Source organism: Euwallacea similis, chromosome 35, assembly GCF_039881205.1.
Source record: "Euwallacea similis isolate ESF13 chromosome 35, ESF131.1, whole genome shotgun sequence".
Taxonomy (NCBI): Eukaryota; Metazoa; Arthropoda; class Insecta; order Coleoptera; family Curculionidae; genus Euwallacea; species Euwallacea similis.
The window spans coordinates 1,812,004-1,833,687 of record NC_089643.1 but is presented as its reverse complement, the minus strand read 5'-3'; the positions used below and the strand labels follow the sequence as shown (position 1 = coordinate 1,833,687).

Below are 21,684 nucleotides of genomic sequence, written 5' to 3'. Positions count from 1 at the left end.
AATATGTTCAACTCGTCAAACTCGAATTTAAAATAATTATTTAGTCTTCAAAACTGATAGAGATTAAGTAAGAAAAGTAAAAAATAGCCACAATAAAATTTTAAAAAGTACACGACCAGGGCGTCATTATGGCCAATAGTCAAAAGCCGAGGCAAAACTAATTAAGAACATTTAAATACGTTGTAAGCCACGATTAAATACATGAAACATTCTCCTCAATTCTAAGGAACTATTTAGTTAATCAAAATTATATTCTCTCGAAACAATGGAAAAATAAGACTGAAATCTCTTAGAAACTTAATATCTCGTAGGAATACAACAAACAATTTTAAAAATACGTTTTAATTAAATTTTATTGTATTGATTAATTGTTTTAAACTCGAAAAAGCCCCCCATTCTCCAATGGCATAAACATTTAAAATTCAAGAAGAAAAATGTTTAACCATCCAAAATCTACAGCACCATCTCTGCTCTGCTCAATAAACTTAACCAAAAACACGTACCCTAACCTCACTTTATTTTGTGGCCCCTTTCCCGCTGTCTTGATATTAAAATGTGTCCTAAAAAGGACCTTTCTGTAGGAGGCGAAACTCCAACAGACTCAGACAGTGACGTGAGCATGTCCGACTCATCAGACTCGAATATAGAACCAGAGACATCCGACCAGCCACATGAGGAGGCAGCTTCAGGTGATGAGTGTGAGGACGAAGTGATCAAAGCAATTCGACGGGAATGCGAGCGCTCTAATGACCATCCCCCTCAAATTATCTGTGAGGACTTCATCACTGACCTGTGCTTCCATCCTTATCATGATCTGTTAGCTATAGCCTCAATTGTTGGAGATGTGGTTTTATATAAGTATGGGAATGAAGAGAATATTTTGCAAAGTGCGTAGTAGGGCTGATTAGTTGGTAAGATAATGTAGAGCTGATTTGAATGTCTTATAGATACTTTGGAACTGCACATGAAGGCCTGCAGAGACATAGAGTTTAGCTTGGATGGTAAACTGCTACTTTCAATTTCGAAAGATAAGAGTATAATGATCAGTGATTCCGATAGTTGCAAGTTGTTGAGATTTTACGAGAACTCTCATGATTCACCGCTATATTGTTTGTCAGTTATTGATGAAAATTTATTTGCGACAGGGGATGAAGATGGGATGGTTAAACTTTGGGATTTACGCGAAAAGGGTGATAAACAGATATATCAAACGCGCAAAAATGAGGACTATATTAGTGACATTGTGTGTGATTCTGCTCATAAGTATTTGCTTTGCTCCAGTGGAGATGGGTCCTTGACTACTATAGATTTGCAGAAACGAAGTATTTTCATGCAGTCTGAGGAGCTTGATGATGAGCTGACATGTCTAGGACTATTTCGAAGTGAAACCAAGCTTATTGCAGGTGTTAACAATTATTGAAAGGTAGAGAAATGGGAGTTTAATTGATGATTTCTATTATTTATTAAGGTTCTGCTCAAGGAAAATTATTCTTTTTCAACTGGAATGAGTTTGGACTCAACAGCGATGCCTTTCCTAGTAATAAAGCTGCAATAAACACTCTTGTCCCAATTACTGAGAATATTGTTGTTACTGCATGTGAAGATGGGAATTTGAGGGCCACTCATTTGTTCCCTCACAGGTATTTTCCAATATTTTAAATCTTTTTAAGAGTAATTTTATGAATGTTTTTTTTCCAAAGACATTTGGGCATAGTGGGGCAACATGATATGGGAGTGGAGTGTCTTGATATTTGCAACAATGGCACTTTTATTGCTTCAAGTGGACATAACAACGAAGTAAAGTTCTGGAATATTCAGTATTTTGAGACGTTCGAAAAGGTCAGTAGCAAGCACAAAAGGCACGAGCGCAAGTCCGAGTTAGCCAACAATTTACCTTCTTCAAAAGTGAGGAATAATGCCGATTTTTTCAGTGATTTGGCTTAAGGAAATGGTTATAATTTTAAAATTAATATATTAGTTAGCACAATAAAGACACTTAAAAGGCATTTGTGTCAGTCTGACACTGCAAAATAGAAAAAAACAAAGGTAAAAGATAAAATGGACCGTTTTGCTGCGTTTCCATTAATTAAAAGATATGTGTTAAAAGGTATGGAACAGGAACACGCTAGGCTTTTTCTGTGGTTCATTCAAATTTGTAATACATTAATATTTTTCCATACAAGTGTAAAATCTTATTGTTATTGGAAAGACGTCACAATAAAACAAAGGCGGAAGGGAAAGTCAGCCATTTTGTTGTCCTCAACTCACAATTCTTCATTAGTAATCGATGTTTGAATTCAGTGTTCCACATTAAACCCACCCTGAAGATCCCAAATTAAACACAAGAACCATCGAGAATATTGTAATAAAATAATAATTAAAAAAAATACAGGTATGCACCTGAATCTTTCGGCTTCGATCCGCAATGCGACTGCAGTTCAATATCAACTAAAACTTATACAAATTAACCATCTCCAGTTATTTTTTTTCTAGCGAAACAGTCTATTATACATAATATAGTTTGGAGCCCACTTTTACCCTTTCTTTTTTCCAAAAAAAGCGACTTAGACATGTTCATCATATTATCATAAATCGCCTCCCTCGGAAAGCTCCCTGTGAGGGGGACAAGAATACATACTGTGGAGCTTCCCGAGGAGTCCTTCAGATGATGACAGCCCCCCTCAAATTTAAAAGTAATCTCTACTAGCTGTCATTGCTGAGAGTGTTATAACGATTGCCTAAATTGAGCTGAGGTCCTGAAGAGCCTTTTGATTGCTCCATCTGCTGGCGGTAGGAAGAGGCTCGGTGCTGTTGCACCACCTCAAAGTTGCCTTCACCTCGAGTCCTAATCACCAGATCATTAAGCAAAAACCTCAAAATTGAGGTGCAGATCACTCAAGTATTTTGGTGTACACACTCAAGGTATTTCAAAATATTTTTTAGATATTTTGATATATAATAAAAAAATTCATCAGTGATCTACCCCTTGCTTAATGTTAATGTGTCTTACCGTTTTCCATCACCAGTTTTACTCAAAGTGGGAAAATACTCTTCATTATGGATATCTGGAGCTGCTCCTCTATTGCCTCTCAGTCGGCCCAGAGTAGGGATGGAAGGGGCAGTGTTCTGATGGCGCATTGAAGGAGGCCTGTACGTTTTGGTCTCACTTGTTGCTTGTGTGGGCTCCGGTTTTTTTTCCACAGGTCGTGGTGGTTCTTCCTGCTGCTGCGTGGATTCCTGAGGCACATCCATGCGCCTCCAGGGTCCGGCTTTTTTCTCACCTTCAGCTGTCAGCTCACTTCCATTTGTCTGGTCCCCAGAGGCCAGGTCTTGACTTGAAGAACCAATTTCTTCATTAGGGTTAATAGTGAGGTTCCCGATCTTCAACCCTGTATAGTCTTTCTTTTCTTCTTCGAACTCCTTCCATTCATCCTGCTCCTAAACGCAAAAAACGAAAAGGGTTTTTTTTATGAGATTTATAATTCCACAAAACGGTGACGTTACTTACGGTTACCTGCTGGGCACCTTCCTCGCCCTCGGGTCCACGCTCCTTTTTCGGTTTCTCGGTCTTCTTGGCCGTGTCCTCCAATTTCTTAGCGACCTCGTCCGTGGTGGCGAACTTTTTCGCAGTCTTCTTCTTGCGGTCCTTTTTTGCGAAAAAGTCGTCCAGATCGGCCATTATCACACTATAGCGGAGCGAATTTAATAGATTTCGATTAAAATTGAGCAGATTTTAACAAGGAAACGCTACAAACTGCCTGCAAAAATGGGGCCCGCTGTTACGATAGGCAAATGAAACCAAAAGGAAACGAGGAGAAATGTCAATCAGAAACGTCAGTGACGTTACTCGATTATCTTTCATTTGTTAATGTCAGTTATTGCATTTCTTGTGGCTGAAATGGCAACACTGTTTCTATTATTGTAACATTATTTAAATTAATTTACCACATTATTACAATTACAAATAATGGGAGTTATGCAGAATTATTAATGAAAATTAATTAAAAGTCTTATTACTAATTGTCATGAGATTTATTTTGAAAGGTATTCTTAAAGATGTACATTTTTTGCTTATTGAAATTGATAGCCAGAAAGATGAGATAGCAACACTGTTGACATGCATTTGTAAGGCATTTTAAATATTTAATATAACCTCAATTCATTTTATCATTTTTAGTCAGTTTTTTGTAAATTTGCCTGGAGAAAGAGTGTTGATCAGTACTCCCTACTAAAGTAACCTTAGCCCCCTCAACCCTAAATAAACCAATGAAGTACTAAAAATATAATTCTAATTTATTGCTTAACAACTGGACTATCACAAAACAATGTTGTCTCCCTACACTTACATTTAGGCCTTAACTTAAAAAAGACTATTTTTGGTATGCATCTAAAAACAAAAAAAATCTCCTCCGGTGATTCATTATTACTTATTTACAAAAATAAGGGTGATATGAGTATACAAATTCCCCCGAAGGGCAGAGAGCCCGTATCACTGGTAACACATTTGGCACTAACTACGTTTGGAGGGCCCCACGTATACTAGGCACTTGTTCATCCAACAGTTCATCATCAGCTGAAACTTACCTCCATAACTAAGAAGTCTTAAACTCCACGCTGCACTCACCCGACAGCAATATATCACTCTCTGAGTCCGATTTCTTCTTCCTCAATGCACGATACTTGACTTTGGCCTTCTCAAGCAGACTCACCTCACAGCTGTCTCGGCGCCTCCTTGATGGGTCTCGATACATCAAAAAGTTGTCTGTGACCCAAAACATTAAAATCTAGGAAATTGCATATTAAAAAAATGAAATAAAACTATTCCAGTTCAAAAACATACATTCACAAAAAATGGTATAATGAGCATCACAAAGGCAAGCTCCACATATTGGTTATCAATGGGGCTTAAAATAAAGTCTTTAACATTCTCCCAAAAGTCCAACTGCATAAACAGGGTAATGGAAACTTTGACGATGACCATGAGACCAACATAAAGGCAACATTGTGCCAGCCATGCATTGACATTAGGTGGCTTGCCATATTCTCCAAAATTGATTGCCTCCCATCCCTTTTTGCGGGCCAAAAACTGGCAGGTTCTAATCCCCACAAAGATGATAAATAATCCCAATGAAGAGTCTAAAAGAAAGTTGATGAGGTACCAAGTGCATGGGTCCCCTTGGTACTGCCCAGCTAACCAAACATTGGCCAGGTGGATGGCCATGGCTCCCATGCCTTGCTTGGAGGTATCATAAAACCAGATTTGCCATGAACGACGGTGCATGGGGGGCTCACAAGATCTGGATGTTAAGGCTTACATAAAAATGGCAAGAGGTGGCACAAGCACTTACCGCTTCGCAATAAGGCAGGTGAACGCAAGGCAGGCCAGAAGCACTTGTAAAAACCAGCCAAACATATCTGTAAGGGAGTCTTTGTTGCAATGTAGGCCTCCTGTGGAGGGACGCAGCCCCATTGCCTCTACAAGAGTGTCATTCATTTTGATGAGAAAAACAATTTGCTACATTTCAATGAGTGAATAGAGACTTTGTGAGTGGTAGACGGTTTTTGGCCCTTTTCAGAATGTTTTGTTTGATTTAGGGAAATTAGAAAGTGTGACGTCACGAACTCGAACAAGGCCATTAGAAATATGTGATGACTTTTGAACTGACGTTGACATTTTGACAATCTCTTAATGTGAATTTTATTTTAAATCTTTTTCTGATTTTTCTGAAATGTTTTTCTGTTTTACATATATCTACGGGAAATAAAAATTAATTTGCAAGCCCCGTTAAGTCTTAAAAAGATAATATCTAATTGAATATATAAATCACTTATTACGTCATCACGACACATAGATAGCCATTTTGGTTATGCTTATAAACATAAACCAATAACTTTCTTTAAAATCTACTTTTCGTTTTATTCTTACACTAAACACAACAACTAAACACAAAGCCAAGATCTAAATTTCCCTCAACAGTATTATTTCCCAACCATCTTAAGTGATAATATTCTAAGTAGAAATATTTCCCATCTTTTCCAAAAACAGTTAATCTAAAATTTTCTTAATCGCTTTATTTAACTTGTTAAAAAAAAACACTTTCAGGTAGAAGCTTCAAAATCATAGACATTTTTATGATTTCCTATTTTTATATCTTATTTTTGTTATCCCTACGGATTAAAAACAAGAATATTGTAGAAACTGTGGTTCATCGTGACGTCAAATATCCATAAATTTTTTTATAGATATTCAATAATCCTAAATGACATTCTAGAAAATGAAATGTCACTGATGGTGATCCTTTTTTCTCGCACGTTCTTCCCACGTGGATCATTCCTCATGTTCTTGTACGTTTCATGCAGTAAGAAAGTCGCGTTATAATCAAATTTTTTTAAAATATGGCTTAAATCCTCTTTTTGATTAATCCTTTAGTTGCCTTATGTAAAAGTTTAAAATTAGAATTTATTTCCGACCAACATTTTTAGTAAGTTTAAATAAAATTTTATGGCTTGACTAAGTAATGAAATTTTTGGGAATGTTCACCAGAAACTCAATGATTTTCTCCTACACTGTTATTACAACTAATATAATTCATCCACTCTTAACCCAATTTTACTCATATTTTATGAAGCCTCTAATCAAGTTAAATTTTCAGGTGTAAGCTGATCTACACTTGAATTCCAGAAGTACAAGCTCTGAATAGGTAAAAATTTTTAAAAGAAAATGCTGAAATATCTTAAACTTGGGATTTTATAAGTGATGAAACTTCAGTCCGTGTTTCACCTGAATCAATGTGATTACAACTCACTGAACTGACTAACTTATTTAATTTAGGTGTTTATATCATTTTTTGTTGCATGTGTGTAATTCCAGTCTTGTTCACAGGAGATACTATAAAGACACCTAGACAGCCTTTAGACAAAATTACATCATCCCTTCTTAAAAGAAAAATTGCTGAAGATCTTAAATGTCTGCAGAAAGTGAACTGTGAAGCGATATTACTATGTTTGTAAAATTGTCAAATAAAACTCTTGTTTAAACATTGTAGTTATTTTTATTTTCTGAAGAAAACTAGTTTAAAACAATAATTATGAATAAGTTAAGAAGACGTAGGCCCAGTGGTCCAATTTCTAGGTCTTTCTTCAATTAGTGATAAGTCTAACAGGCAAGCTCGTCCAGTACCAACCATTCTCTATAAATTTCAAAGGATTGAATACTTTAAAATGTTAGTTTTCATACAAACACTAAATCATTACCTTAGGATTGGAGGGTGAAAGCTCCCAGTTTGACAAAATAATCTCCTTGCATATTATCCCCATAATCCCTCCAAACATCCCCACATTAAAACCTAACATTCGGTTATGCTTTATCACCCCCAGAAGACTACCACTAGCAAAACCTAAATTCTTAAAGATTTTAAAAAGCTTGTCATATCTTTAAGCACATTACCTCCAACGAACCAATTCAAATGGTCATTTTTCTGTCTTAAACTCCCAAGCCCATTTGTAACAAGGACGAAGGTGCTAGCAGCCCCAATAATGGGCAGGCTCACTGCACCGAAACGAAAGGTGCTATTGACGAAACTTCTAGATTGTTGCGAAGTGTGCTAAAGAGATGTTTTAGTTCATTGAAGTCGGGGAAATAGTTAACTTACATAATCGAAGATACCAGCAAAGACAGCAAAGGTGCCGGCGTATTTAAGGGCATACTTCATTTTGGCCAGCACCTCCTCTCCATCAGGAGTGCCGTTATATTCAAAACCCTTTTCGCGGGGGGCAACTTGCGCGGGCATTTTTTTGGGGCTCCAAATTATGTAAGTTATCTATTTTGACACATGAATGTGAGGTTAAGGTCGAGTAACATGTAAATCCAAACTGACAGACTTCTAGGGACTTTTGTTTGTCATGAACTGCAAGCGAATGTGGGATCATGGTTAAATAACATATATCACTATTCTGAATACTCCGCTAATGACTCTTTACTCCACTTATAAATCTTTAGTAGCGTACAACTTTCAATCCTGTGGCCAAGTTAAAAGCAAACTTGTATTTTGTATTTAAAATGTTTTTATTTTTTTTAATTTTAACAACTATTTAGAATTTTTTAGAAATATGTTAGCACATCCAAAGCAGACATCTCCAAAGTCCTGAAATAAAAATACACATTTAATAATTTCACACAAATCTTGGTAATTCAAAATGTTTAGTTGAGACATTCAAAAGGTAAAAATCTTAACCATAATAAATGAATTCATCTGCAGAGGGAACCTGCCTCATATTCATTAGGTTAGCTTTAGACAGGGGAATCAAAATTCAAATAAGAGGATACATTACTTATTTGAACGACTACGCGGTAACTACCAATAACTTTAGGAACTATAGGTTTAGTAAGGTTGTTTGATTTTGAATAACATAGGCCACACACTCAGTTTCATGTTATTATAACTTTGATGAGGATGATTTAATGCTCCAGGGAGATGGCCTGTACAAGTTGGGGGTACATAAACACAAAAAAAATCCTTTAAACTTATTAACTATAACTCAAATTAATTTAATTAGATAAGCAAAAAAATCAGAAGGTTAAAAAATATCAACCATGCTTCTGCAGTCTGAAGAGAGTCTGCCTCATAACTTTAATTTAATTAAACTAATTATGAGACTTATAGGAGCTAATGACAATTCTCTGTCAATAAACACAGAGCTGCTTTGTTCTTGTTTCTTATCCAAAGTTTTGGCAGGCTCATGTAAACTGAGTACCATTCTGTCCTGAATCAGACCAATTTTGTGGATCTCTTTTAGAGCATTATTAACTTCTATGTACCCCTCCAAGATCTCACCTAGCTCAAAAAAACGATTATTCCTAAAATCATCTTCAAATTACTCAATGATAGTGCTCTCGCAGCACATCAATTCTGCACGGTATTTGACTTTTTTTAAATTGAAGTTAGTTTTGGAGTATTATTTATGTTAGTCGATACTCTTACTCAAACATGTTGAGTTAAATCCTGAAAATTAAAAAAATATATGAGTTGAGGTTTTAAAGGAAAGTCTTGTTCATCAGTTAAATTAAAAGCAGAGGATGGAAGTGAGCGATTTTGGAGAAAAGGAGGATTGTGTATTTACCACTGTGGCGGAGCCAGCAGCGCGTGCAGTGTCACTCGTCTAATAATGACAGTGACAGTGCACTGCGAACCAGAGCAGTATCTCGGTTCTGTAGAGAACTAAAACAACGGCGGGAAAACATTTTCTGTAACGGTTTCCGGAAATACATTCTGGATAGTTCGATCCAAACCATATAAAACCCTTGATCACATCACCAACGGTCTCTTTTCTCTTCCGGGCCTCGCACCCTCCACATGTACTCCAACTGGTAACAATCATACTCTGTACACAGTAGAAATAAGTTTATTCTAAGTTTAGTAATAAAACACATCACGTTCCTGTTTTACGAGTTTGGTGTGGCAATCCTATTTCTGACACACAATGGAAAACGCCTAGTGATTCCATACCTCGACAGCAGGACAATTGGTTGAAGTAGTAAGTGACGTTTAGTGATTGCGCCTCAGCACTGTCACTGTCACATTGTCAATTCAATGGGTGAACCTAAATCATTTACGTTTATAATTTTGCTGAGAAAAACGTTAGTTTCTACTAAAAAAATTCTAAAATAAAAATTAATACTTCCTTGTTTTCATATTTCCCTCCCTCCTCCCCCATCCATGTCGTATCAACTATACAGAAACACCACTCTAGGGCACACCCTCCAGGAGAGCTTAGATGAGCTCCTACAGGTAAACAAAAACCTTCTTTAAAACCACAAAAACACCCATTTACATATGTCTATAAATGCACAGTACGGGCAAATAACTCCCCAATTGGCCTGCAAGGTGCTTCTACAATTTGACAAATCCATCAACCAGACCCTAGCCACCCGAGTAAAGTCCAGATTGACTTTCAAGGCAGGGAAACTCAATACTTACAGGTTCTGCGATAATGTTTGGACCTTCATGCTGAACGATGTGGAGTTTCGCGAAGTGCAGGAGATCACCAAGATTGACAAAGTCAAGATTGTGGCTTGTGATGGAAAAAGTACCGACAATTAGTTGTATTGATGTTGTGGGGTTATGCTGAGGGGCTTATGGCTTGCATATAGGTGTCGGGGCTGCTTTCAATGTTAGCTGAGGTTTTATTTAGTCATTCGAGTGAGTTTGTGTTGGTCCATTTTTAGATGTTGGAGAGGAGGGCTCTTCCAAGAAGTGACCTGCAGCCTGCGGCCCTTTTGTGTACATATATTTCTGTCAGTTTTAGAAATTTTGAGAGTTAATTAAAATGGATTTTATTAAGAGGATTTATTGTTTCATTTATTATTATTTATTTACTTCTCAATACTTCGTTTCTTAACTAATTTTTTATTTCCATAACTGAAAGTGGACCTTTATTGAGGTGCCGATTAATTAAAACCATTGATAATATATCATATATCTGAGAATCGGCCAATCATGAAAGTCGCAGCTCAGCTGTTGCACATGCGTCATATGATTGTGACGTAAACACATGGCGGACGCATTATCGATTACCCTTAGTGGGACCCAGTGACCATGTAGTTTTTTGCCGAAATAATGGCAGAGGATAAAGTTTATGTGTCTTTCACATGCCAGAGATGTTCCCAGAGCCTCAAGCTCGACGACTCGCTGCATTCGTTCAGCGAACACATCTCGGCAGAGCTGAATTGTGAGTGCAAAGTTGTCCTTTCTTTGTTTATAACGTCTTGTTGATATTTCATTCTGAGGCCTAATTAAATTTCCAGTACCAATACATTCCAATACCGACATAGATCTAGAGTCGCAAGCTACCAGTTTCGACCACTACGTGCCTCCCTGCAGGCTGTCAGATGACATAGTTTCGAGGAACGGGACCAGTGGCTTTATGCTCATTTCCGACGAAAATGAGGTGGATCTTCTCAGTGAAAACTTTCGAGTATTTTCTCCTATCAATCTCCCAACTCTTAGTACTAAACCTATGCCTTCATAGATCAAAGCGAAACTATTTGACTATCTCTCGGGGAGCTCGGACATTGACCATCCCTTGTGTGAGGAGTGCTCGGATTATTTAATTGAAATTCTAGAACAGCAGCTAGAGGCAACCAAGAAGGATTACGATAATTATTGCGAATATTACAAAATGTATTTATGAGTTTTACTTAGTCCCATTAGGGATACTCAGGGGCAAAAAGAATAATTGTGGGGAGAAACCAAAAGGGGGCAAAATAGTTTTAATTGCCTATTGGCATAAAAGTCTTAGTCCCCTTTTGGTTTTATTGGAGGGTTTTGCAGCTGTTTAAATGGAGTTTAATTACAGCCTCCAGAGTGAAAGAGATGAACCTAAGTTGGTAGATCTTGAGAGGGAGTTGAGTGAATTGTGTGAGGAAGAGGGGAGGCTACTTGCTGAGCTGGAAGCAATGAAAAGTGAGGAAGAAATAACTATAAAAACCATTGTGCAGCAAGAAGAAATTGCAAAAAGAATTATGAAGGAGGAGGATGTGTATTGGAAGGAGTGTGTGAGACATAAACAGGAGTGGTTGGATGCTGAAGACGAGGGACAAAGGTAGATTTTTTCGCCTTTCAAATTGCGACAAAGGAAATATGGTTCTTTTAGCCTGAAATGTCAGCTAACTTCTGCCGAAAATCACCTGGAGAAGCTCAAGCACACCAATGTCTTCAATGGGGCCTTTCATATCTGGCACCAAGGCCACTTTGGCACCATCAACAACTTCCGATTGGGCACTCTCCCCTCAGTACCAGTTACCTGGTCAGAAATCAACACTGCCTGGGGCCAGACAGTGCTCCTCTTTTGCACTTTAGCAAGGAAAATCAATCTCAATTTTGAAACGCATCGTCCAGTGCCTTATGGCAGCCACTCATACATTGAGGTCATTGGCGAGAATAAAAAACTTCCTCTATATGGTTCTGGGGGCCCTAAGTATCTCTGGGACACCAAATTTGATACTGCAATGGCTGCTTTCTTGGGGTGTTTGCAGCAGTTCACTGAGAGAGTTGAGGAGCTTGAGAAAAATGATAAAGTCTTTAAATTTCCTTATCGAGTCATGAATGGCAAGATCGAAGACTCGGACAATGTCAAATATACCTTGAGGTATGAATTTTCCAGGTGTTAAGGGTGACAAGTAATCGGTTTTTTTTTAGGGCCACGATAATATCCGAGGAGCAGTGGACGAAAGCTCTGAAATTCATGCTGACAGACCTTAAGTGGGGCATCGCTTTTGTAGCCTCCCTGTTCGATAATAATGGGGAAGAAATTCCCCCGCAGCGCTAGAATTCTCGCTTTTATTTAAGCTTAAAATTTCTGTTAGTTTGTGTACAAATATAATTAATATTGGGTTTATAAATGCAGAAATATCAGACTGAATAATAATATTGTATAAGGGGTACAAATAAGTTTTCGCCGTTTGATATCAAAAATTAGGAATTTATTGTGAAAGAACAGTGCATTATGTTTTATTCAAAGTATTGTCCATCGCTAGTCACTACTTTTTCCCATCTTCCTGATAGCATTTGAATACCACGTTGGAAAAACTCTTCATTTTTTGAAGGTATCCATGAATGGACCCAATCTTTGGTATCTTCATATGATGTAAAGCGTTGCTCAAACAGAGCATGTGCCATCGACTGGAATAAGTGATAGTCGGATGGGGCAAAGTCTGGTGAATATGGCGGGTGGAGTAGTACGTCCCAATTAAGTGTTTCCAAATAGGTTTTAATCGGCACCACAACATGCGGACGAGCATTATCATGTAGGAGAATAATTTTATCGTGTCTGGAGTAGTAATGGGTGCGTTCTTCCTTGAGTGCTTGGCTCAATCTCATTAATTATGTTCGGTAGAGAGTTCCAGTAATGATTGTGTTCAGTTTGAGCAGCTTATAATATATAACACCAAGCTGATCCCACCAAATACACAACATTAGTTTTTTTCATAAATATATGGTTTCTCTTCTTCAAGTTATCGCAATGGACCCATTTTTTTATCGCCAGTGACTACTTGATGCAAAAAACCCTTTTTTAAGCCTCGCAAACAGCATTTCACTCATGCAAAATCGGCGTTCAACGTCTTTCGGTTTCAATTCATAAAGAACCTAATTCCCAACACTTTTAAACGATGCGAAGTTGCTTGTTGAGCTACTTCGAATGTAAGTGCAAGTTCTTTTTGCGTTTGGGATGAATCTTCCTCCAATAATACTTCCAATTCCATATCTTCGTACACTTTAGGTCTTTCACATGAAATTCACCGTTTTTAAATTTGTAAAACCACTCGTAACAATTTTTCTCACTTAAAGCAGCCTCACCATATGCTTCTACAAGCAATCGATGCGCCTCAGCTACAGATTTCTTCAAATTAAAGAAGTCGATTAAAACTTCCCGCAAATGACGCTTAATCGGGGCAAAACTTGAAATTATTGAACGAAACAAGTTATGTGATACTGATAAGGAGTCTTTAATATTTCTCCCCCCGTAAGGTCATGTTGTCACTAGATGACCAAACTTGGGATAGTACGTTTTACGACAATTTTAAGAAAATCTTCTGGTGGGGCCATGTTTTGTCTAACAGCGAAAACTTATTTGTACACCTTATAATTAATACGAAGGTTGCTAAATATATCGCTATATATACGAACGTATTTGCACTTATTTCACTAATAAAAATGTTAAAACCGCAATTAGTTTATAAAGGAGCGGCGGGAGTAAGAATTTGAGAAAGAACTCACTAGAATCAGTCGCAGAATTTTAGAGAGTCATTAAAGTTACCAGCAGTGTAGAGTAGAGTAGGATTAATAGCATTTTCAGAGCTATTAGAGCACTTGGGTGCAGCAATATGGCTGCCTGAAACTATTCGCCTCCAAGTTGGTGTTTGCGTTTGTTCGCGAATTTAAACTAGTTAATTTCATATTGATTTATTTTTATTTCTTTCCAATGCTAACCAACCGAAGGTGTACTGGTCCGGATCCATCTCAAAGCGACCCTAATTGATAACGCAGTTGAGCGTCCTTTCATCGGATAAAAACTCGAATAAATCCCTCTTTTTAATTCGGAATAAGAGTCCTCATTACCGCGATCCAAAGCCGCAAATTGGCACGGAAACTAACGAGAGAAAGACGGGGCCGCGGCTTAACTAACGGCACTATTCCGTCGCGCTATCAAAAACCCGACTTTTTAATGAGTCGTATCGGAACGATGCCAGGAAATGGGAAATTCAATTTAAACTTAAACACGGGACAATCTTTTTATCGGATTGATTCGTCTTTTTCGCCGGTTGTCCTAGAACTATAATTGGAAAAGTTTGAGGTGGGGCATTTTTCGCGGCAGCCTTAAATGTAGTTACACAAGCCATTTTCACGCAAAAAAAGTCGATTGAAACGTGATTTATGAGGAAATTTTGCAGGAGAAGTTGTTAAAGCATTTGTTATTGCATTTGCTCTTGGTTCTGGTGGAGTATAATCAGAGCAGTTATGCAGCACGGAGAATACAATTTGTGAACTTGAGTTTATGCCAGTTGCAAATTTGAAAGCTTCGGATGCGGAATTCAAGCTCAATCCTCGGAAATTTTGGTCTCTAAAAACCTTTTCCCTCGCGATAAATTTGCCGGCATTTGTGTTAGCACGATGAAGTTTGTATACAGCAATAAGAAGATGCTCCAAGCACTACAGCTACAACCTCTGTGAAATGTTCTAAAATTGAGTTCCATACCAACGCTTATTGAGGCCCTAAAATAATTCATTGTAGCTCTAAAATCGCTATTGGGGCCTTTTACTGGGATTAAAGTTTCGTTACTTAAGTTCCATTTATCACATTTATTAAGCAAATCTTGCTTGAGAATGTGTTAAAAAGTTAAATCACATTTGCACATATTGGACTTCTATATGTAGTATCAAAAACATCATTTTTGAATTCTACTTGACGTATGACGTTTTTTAGTTGACAGGGATGTATTTGAAATTTTTTGCGTGCGTTGTGGGCCATAATCGTTAGTTATTTGGGGCATTCAAATCCCGTTTTTTCGTTAGAAAATTTCGGTATTTAGTGGTGGGACATCAACCTTTGTTTACAGTAGCAACACCATAAACAGTTGTGTTACTACGACCTATGGAATGCTACTAGCCTGAGACTCGAAAAACAACCTTAACTTCAGTCTTAAAACTATTACTGATCATGAATTGCTATACTAAAACTATCTCCTCTACTACCACCAGTTTTGCAATACATAAGTCTTCAGGAGATAAGTATAATTTCATCATTTATATCTGGGAATCCCTTAAATTAGCCTCAAATAAAAATGGAAATGTCACTACGACAATTTAATAAGAGACGGTGCTGGAGGGTAATCTCTTATTAAATTAGTACAAATATAGACAAATATTTAAAATAAATATTTATTTATTTTATACATACATTGATCTGTCCAATTTTTTTGAGGGCATTTGAAAATTTTATAATACATTACTCTATATATTAAAGTTTTTGCCAGATGACCTTCTGATCTGTTTATGTAGTATCAAAGCCGCTCTTCTCATTACGACTCCGTGGCGCAACGGTAGCGCGTCTGACTCCAGATCAGAAGGTTGCGTGTTCAAATCACGTCGGGGTCACGTTTAATTTTTTTTTTTTTCAAATCCCCATTACTTCCCTTTAACTCCCTTACACGAAAATGTGGTCAAAATAGTTTTTAGATGGTTTTAAGTAATTAAAAATAATTTTCCTTCTCTATCTTGAAGGGTTTCCACAGCATCTCCACTTGATACCATATAATAGAACAATTTAAAAACCAGGTCAGAATAAAAGGAACCTTCCGTTCTTCCCTCGAGTATAATAATCCGGAACTTTTTTCTATTAAAAGTTGGAAAGTACAGATCGTAGAGCGTAAGTGCCGCCGTCGTTCAGGTAGTTATACCGCGCTGTAATAATAGACTGGAAGGGGCAATTATTATGCAAACTTTTTGGGATTGTATAACGCTCTTATCCAACTAAATCTAGGTATAAGTAAATGCAATTATATCTGCCGATAATCGATAATAACCCCTGCACTAAGGGTCATAAAATTGTCGTTAACGAAAATCCAATTTGCCGATTTCTATCGCTGGGATTTTTTATTGTTCGGATTGGATTATTATGAAAAAACTCGGAGCTTATTTCGTCCCGTTTACTGCGCCAACACAATCAGTTTCGGAAAGCACAATGTCCGCTTTTTGGCATCCCCCCCTCCCTCCCCTACCCTCGAGGAGAGAGATCAGATTATGTATCGATCCTCGCGAAGGAAGGTCAAGAGTATTGTGCCGTGGCCGTTCGGACGTGTAATGTAATTGTGCTATTTGAAAAATATAAAGTTTGAGTGAGGGTTCTACTTGCTGGCTCTGGAACAAGCGAAGCGCTGAAATCTGGGACGGGGTGAGGAGACCAGGATGTCGTCCTTGAATGTCTGCCTCATTTAGGCGAGACCCCTTTTTATTTGACTTTGTAAACGAGGGACTTTCTCTGAAAATAGTCCGAACAAATCCACATAAATCAAGGCACAGGGCGCGCAAAATGTCGCGTACATTTGGTCCTCCAATGTGGAGAACTTTTCACGTGCATTAAAATTGCGAACAACATTGCGAACTGAAGTACATCTGAGTATATTTCAACTTCCAAAATCACATGAGGTAACGGGCAGGATATTGCACTTTCTGTATTTCTCTAAAATTCTACTTTTAAACGTCCACGAAGTGCTTCCATGAGTCTTACGTAACTAAAAATGCTCACACAGTGTCACAAATACCGCTGACTACATTTGATTTTTTCTATTTACATTTGGACCTTGCACTTGCTGAAAGTCTATCTTGAATTAACTGATTCAAATTGTTCCTTGATTACAAGGAATGCTGTCATTGGATCCTCAAAAATGTACACTCGGGATTCCATCTCTTGAATTAAATTTTATACATTCACGTCGGGTAAACCATTTTGTGAAGCCATTAGTAAAATGTTTCTATTAATCCGCTAAGTACTGCTCTCTATAGTACATTTGGGCATCCATTAACGTTGCAATTCCTGAATTTGAAGGTTCAAGTGTAACGTGTATTATCTCCCTTCCCAATCGTGTTATCGACCTGTAGTTTTTGCCATCGGAAAGGTCAATAATACACCCTCCAGATGTATCGCTTTCCCAGGAATTTCCCCCTGGCCATGCTCCACAAAAAAAAACGAAGAAGAACGTAAACGATTCCATCATTTTATTCGACTTTGAAACGTCCCGTTTCACCGTTGCCAGATTGAAAATTGCTCTTTTATTTCGACAATCAGGCGATTTTTTTTATCGATCGCTCGTAAAATACGCCTTTGTTTGATTCACGCCATTTCCGGTCGAGATAAAATAAATTCCCGATGATCGGGCGGCTTCCGCGTTCTAAGGTGAATTAATGCTTCGCCATTAAAGCTCATGCATTTCCTTTAATGTCGCGTACGCGTCATAAATGGAGGTTTATTCGCACTGGGATGATAACGCCGAATTCCCTTCTGTGATCCTAATTTACAAGAAGGCAGAGGGAAAATGCGGGAATTTTCCCCTCCCGGAATCTAATAACGTCAATTTAAGCCTGGATTCCGGAACTCTATAATATTGGTAATTTTGTTTTGAAAACCGAGCCGACATCAATCATTTACTTACTTGCGCCTTATGAGAACGGAAACCTAAAAAATTAGACGAAATGGGAAAGTTTGCCTCAATAGGTTTTGACTTTTATTAATTTGGCTTCAATTTATTTTGCCTTTATATCGCAGAAGAGGCCAATATCGTTTCTGTTAGTTTTTTTTTTGAACGGCGCAATTGAAAACTTGGCGGTGCTTTAGTGCACATGGTCCCATGTGTACAGTTAGATTTTCAGAGTTTTGCTCGACATCTAAAACATTTTTGAAATAATATTTACAGAGTTTCGAGCGATTTAATGCTATGTACACGCAGTCCTCCTGAAGGTTTCAAATGCACACTGAAGTTCGAGCCTAAATTTTTATTGTATTAGGTTGATGCAAAAGAAATTGCGGTTTTTATGTTGTACATTTAATTTGTCGAAATTCTTAGTAAAATCTTAAATAAATATTTACATACTGCATACCATTTTAAAGGTCAGGTTCTATTCTTTACTTTGGTTAAAATAATTTTGTGCTTGTGTTTAATTGAAACTGTATTTTCTTTAATTTCAACATGTTAGAAAAAAAGCAATTTCGAGCTATTTTTTTGTTTGAGTTTAAGCTTGGTCGAAAAGCGACTGAAGCGGCCCGCAATATTAACACAGCATTTGGACAGAATACTACTAGTGAACGTACGGTACAATGGTGGTTTGCTCGATTCCGTAGTGGCAATGAAAGCCTCCAAGATGAAGAGCACGGCAGTCGACCATCAGAACTTGATGACGACCAATTAAAGACTTTAATTGAAGCTGACTCGAGCAAAACCACACGAGAAGTTGCAGAAGAACTCCATGTAGACCAGTCAATTGTCGTTCGCCATCTAAAACAAATTGGAAAGGTAAAGAAGCTCGATAAATGGATACCGCACGAACTGAATGAAACTAAAAAAAATCGTCGTTTCGACGTATCGTCGGGGCTTCTTCTACGCAACAAGAACGACCCATTTCTCAATCGTATTGTGACGTGTGATGAAAAATGGATCCTATACGATAACCGGAGATGTTTGGCTCAGTGGTTGGATCAAGATGAGGCTCCAAAGCACTTTCCTAAGCGAAACATGCATGTGAAGAAGGTCATGGTTACTGTTTGGTGGTCTATGGAGGGTTTGATCCACCATAACTTCTTGGATCCGGGAGAAACTATTACAGCTCAGAAATATTGCCAACAAATCGACGAGATGCACCAGAAACTTCGACAAAAACAACCGGCATTGGTCAATCGAAAAGGTCCAATTTTGCTACACGACAATGCTCGACCACATGTATCTTTGATCACGCGACAAAAGCTTCATGAATTGGGTTACGAGACTCTTGACCACCCACCTTATTCTCCCGACCTTTCTCCTACAGATTACCACTTTTTTAAACATCTGGACAATTTCTTGCGGGAGAGATGCTTTAGAAATCAAGGGGATGCAGAAACGGCCTTCAATGAGTTTGTCGATTCCAGAACCACAGACTTCTATGCTAGAGGCATAAATAAACTTTCATCTCGTTGGCAGAGTTGTATTGATGCTAATGGTGCTTATTTTGATTAATAAAATATTTCATAAGAAAAATTATGATCATTTAAAATTAACGGTCAGAAACCGCAATTTCTTTTGTATCAACCTAATAGATACTCAGTATTTATTTCTTTTTAAGATATTTACAGATTTTCTTGCAGTTCTTGGGAGTGATTTAATATCGTATACGCATTGTCCTCCGGAAGGTTTCATCTGTACACGTACCTTTATTGTCTTGTTTTCGATCTTCATTGCATTTATTGTGATTTTTACAGTTTTTCTACTGATTTAACATGATGTATATTTGGCCCTCCTGAAGGTGTCGAGTGTCACTATAGATTCATTTCTCGACGTTGCTGCAGTCAACATTTTATTCCCCTAATACGTGAATCAGTCGGTATGCTCTAAGCGCAGGTCTTCTGAACCCTCGATAAGAGAACTGTAATGTACACGCTAGTATCTCCTAAATCTTCCCACTTATCGATTTCTACTCAACGAATTTTCGTTTCTGGACGTGTTCGCTTAATTATACACTCAAAATCGAGACCGAAACTCGGAGTTGCACGCTCTAATCTATTTATCAACAACATCTCGATTGAGATCCGAAGGGGGCGCTCGCCGATCAGGTTTAATAAAGGGTGCAGATATGAAGACTTAATAAATCTAATTACGACCCTGTCGTAAACAGACTTTCCCCGTACCTGCGAATGAAGATTTTAATTACTTTCGCGCCGCGAAAATTTGAAATAATAATTTGTCGGAAGACGGGCGACATCCTCGAGCCGATAATTTATCGAAGTGAGCAAATTGTGAGCCAGTTCAGTTTAGGACATAAAGGAAGAAAATTGCGAGCTCTTCAAGGTAGATTCAATTTACACATACGGCTCGCGAATGAAGTGGGCGAAGTCGCCTCGAGACCTCAAATTTCAAACAAACCGCAGCGGCCTTTGCCGCGCGCTTACCGGAGGACAAGACCTCCTTAATAATAACCATCAAACTCCGGCAACTTCGGGGACCGTATCCGGCAGCCTCGGGATGACTAATTTTGTTGGATTTCCGCATAACAAGGACGAAGAGGATTAATAACAAGGGGGAGTGCATACGAAATTACGGCTTATGTGTGTCGAAAGAGGAGTTAATAACTTTCTTGTTTGTGAAGATGCACTTCTCGATATACTACTCGTTTCCGACTAATGTTTTCCCCGAAAAGCGATTGCTGCAATCAGTTTTGCTGTAGCTGCTGTACAATAAATTGGTGTCCTCCTGGAAGATCTAGAGTTCAAATTGCCTACTCTGATGAAGAAAAAGTATACACTGTTGTCCTCTCAAAAAGAGTTTTTTCCGCCTGAGCTGAGAGTGTATTAAACGATTGTACACATTGTCCCTTGGGGAGCACTTTGTGTACATTGCTTTTGCGGGTGTTTATTTAACAATTGTGCTTTTGGAAATCCTGTCTTGTGGCGTCTCTAGTATTAACTCAATGTCCACTTGAGAGGACAATGTGTACATTGCTTGCGTGAGTGTTTATTTAACGTCTGGGCTCTCGGGAAAATTACCTTTTGTTTATGCCTCCAGTGCCCAGTGTATTAAACGATCAGTTGACGTAAAAAAGATAAACCTCCGAAGGACCAGGACAAAAGATGCCTACCCCATAAATCCCCGGGAACGATCCCTCCATTATCCCATGAATACGCAACTCGAGTGAAACACGACCCTTTACATTATTTTATAGAATCATCCCACCTTGACGACTGCACGATAAAAGGGTGTTTGCATTTAAATAATTTAGGAGTGGAGGCGAAGAGGATAGAGAAACGTGTGTAGTTTCCGCACCTCGGAAGTAGTTTTTTTAGGTTATACGCTGCATCGCACAGGGACAAATAGGTGAAAGCTAGAACGGCCATTAAGCCTCCAGCATTTGTCCTTCTTTCTCGTAGCTTTTGTTGTTTATTTCCTTTAAACGTCTTCAAGATAAGGGTGGATATTTTCGAAGGCACAGGGCCGCTCAAATATTCAAATACCATGCGGCTTTAAATGCTACCCCCCCCCCCCCCCTACTTTTTTATTAATTATTATTGCTTTCAAATTTAAAAGCACCATTAAACATGAAAAAAACCATCTTTTGATGTTCGTTTATTTCTCTAAATGGTATTTACGTCGCCGGCAGGGCAGAATTACGAATTTTTTAAATTGAAGCATGAGTTAACTAAAACCTCAAATTTAAAATTTTTTAAAACTACATTTAATAATGTAATGCGATTTAAAAATAACTGATTAGTTTTTGAGAAAAAGAGCTATAAAATGAAAAAATAAATGTAAATGATGCAATGTAAATTCAGTTTTATTGTACATAAATAATAAAAACATTGTTTGTTAATAGGAAATAAAAACTTAATAAGATAATTAATATAATTTATAATAATCATAATACTAATAAAGTAAAAGAAGAAAAA

At 37.8% G+C, this 21,684-nt stretch overlaps 7 protein-coding genes, 1 long non-coding RNA gene and 1 other non-coding gene across 10 annotated transcripts; 6 read left to right on the top strand and 3 right to left on the bottom strand.

Annotated features, from left to right (window-relative positions):
- Window positions 1-509: 509 nt before the first annotated feature.
- LOC136418469 (WD repeat-containing protein 55 homolog) lies at window positions 510-2,147 on the top strand. Its single transcript, XM_066404534.1, has 4 exons — window positions 510-887; window positions 948-1,403; window positions 1,469-1,640; window positions 1,701-2,147. Exons 1-4 carry the CDS (start codon window positions 554-556, stop codon window positions 1,942-1,944), a joined length of 1,206 nt encoding a protein of 401 aa, XP_066260631.1. The 5' UTR covers window positions 510-553; the 3' UTR covers window positions 1,945-2,147.
- Window positions 2,148-2,348: 201 nt separating this feature from the next.
- Window positions 2,349-3,820, bottom strand: LOC136418470 (protein CDV3 homolog). Its single transcript, XM_066404535.1, has 3 exons — window positions 3,509-3,820; window positions 3,011-3,438; window positions 2,349-2,845 (listed from the first exon to the last, which is right to left on the bottom strand). The coding sequence occupies exons 1-3, from the start codon at window positions 3,677-3,679 to the stop codon at window positions 2,704-2,706; spliced, it is 741 nt and encodes a 246-aa protein (XP_066260632.1). The 5' UTR covers window positions 3,680-3,820; the 3' UTR covers window positions 2,349-2,703.
- Window positions 3,821-4,269: 449 nt separating this feature from the next.
- Window positions 4,270-5,612, bottom strand: LOC136418462 (store-operated calcium entry regulator STIMATE-like). The gene is made up of 4 exons (XM_066404528.1): window positions 5,349-5,612; window positions 4,841-5,297; window positions 4,625-4,784; window positions 4,270-4,573 (listed from the first exon to the last, which is right to left on the bottom strand). Exons 1-4 carry the CDS (start codon window positions 5,492-5,494, stop codon window positions 4,515-4,517), a joined length of 822 nt encoding a protein of 273 aa, XP_066260625.1. The 5' UTR covers window positions 5,495-5,612; the 3' UTR covers window positions 4,270-4,514.
- Window positions 5,613-6,317: 705 nt separating this feature from the next.
- Window positions 6,318-7,053, top strand: LOC136418490 (uncharacterized). The gene is made up of 3 exons (XR_010752923.1): window positions 6,318-6,482; window positions 6,654-6,701; window positions 6,884-7,053. It is a non-coding gene; the product is annotated as an uncharacterized lncRNA (long non-coding RNA).
- On the bottom strand, window positions 7,030-7,870 carry ND-B14.7 (NADH dehydrogenase (ubiquinone) B14.7 subunit). The gene is made up of 4 exons (XM_066404560.1): window positions 7,653-7,870; window positions 7,448-7,604; window positions 7,255-7,397; window positions 7,030-7,190 (listed from the first exon to the last, which is right to left on the bottom strand). Exons 1-4 carry the CDS (start codon window positions 7,788-7,790, stop codon window positions 7,098-7,100), a joined length of 531 nt encoding a protein of 176 aa, XP_066260657.1. The 5' UTR covers window positions 7,791-7,870; the 3' UTR covers window positions 7,030-7,097.
- A 1,697-nt stretch (window positions 7,871-9,567) lies between these two features.
- On the top strand, window positions 9,568-10,342 carry TfIIA-S (Transcription-factor-IIA-S). 2 transcript variants are annotated; one of them, XM_066404609.1, is made up of 3 exons: window positions 9,568-9,788; window positions 9,852-10,086; window positions 10,226-10,342. In XM_066404609.1, exons 1-3 carry the CDS (start codon window positions 9,717-9,719, stop codon window positions 10,255-10,257), a joined length of 339 nt encoding a protein of 112 aa, XP_066260706.1. In that variant the 5' UTR covers window positions 9,568-9,716; the 3' UTR covers window positions 10,258-10,342. The 2 variants fall into 2 exon arrangements, 1 of the variants encoding a protein (XP_066260706.1); XR_010752926.1 differs by having other exon boundaries at window positions 9,569-9,788; window positions 9,852-10,170.
- A 184-nt stretch (window positions 10,343-10,526) lies between these two features.
- Window positions 10,527-12,356, top strand: Atg6 (Beclin-1-like Atg6). The gene is made up of 6 exons (XM_066404682.1): window positions 10,527-10,728; window positions 10,805-10,974; window positions 11,029-11,180; window positions 11,356-11,601; window positions 11,653-12,147; window positions 12,198-12,356. Exons 1-6 carry the CDS (start codon window positions 10,617-10,619, stop codon window positions 12,325-12,327), a joined length of 1,305 nt encoding a protein of 434 aa, XP_066260779.1. The 5' UTR covers window positions 10,527-10,616; the 3' UTR covers window positions 12,328-12,356.
- Window positions 12,357-15,581: 3,225 nt separating this feature from the next.
- On the top strand, window positions 15,582-15,653 carry TRNAW-CCA (transfer RNA tryptophan (anticodon CCA)). Its single transcript has one exon. It is a non-coding gene; the product is annotated as a tRNA-Trp (tRNA).
- A 2,588-nt stretch (window positions 15,654-18,241) lies between these two features.
- LOC136418545 (histone-lysine N-methyltransferase SETMAR-like) lies at window positions 18,242-19,264 on the top strand. Its single transcript, XM_066404631.1, has one exon. It carries the CDS (start codon window positions 18,242-18,244, stop codon window positions 19,262-19,264), a length of 1,023 nt encoding a protein of 340 aa, XP_066260728.1.
- The last annotated feature ends 2,420 nt before the right edge of the window (window positions 19,265-21,684 follow it).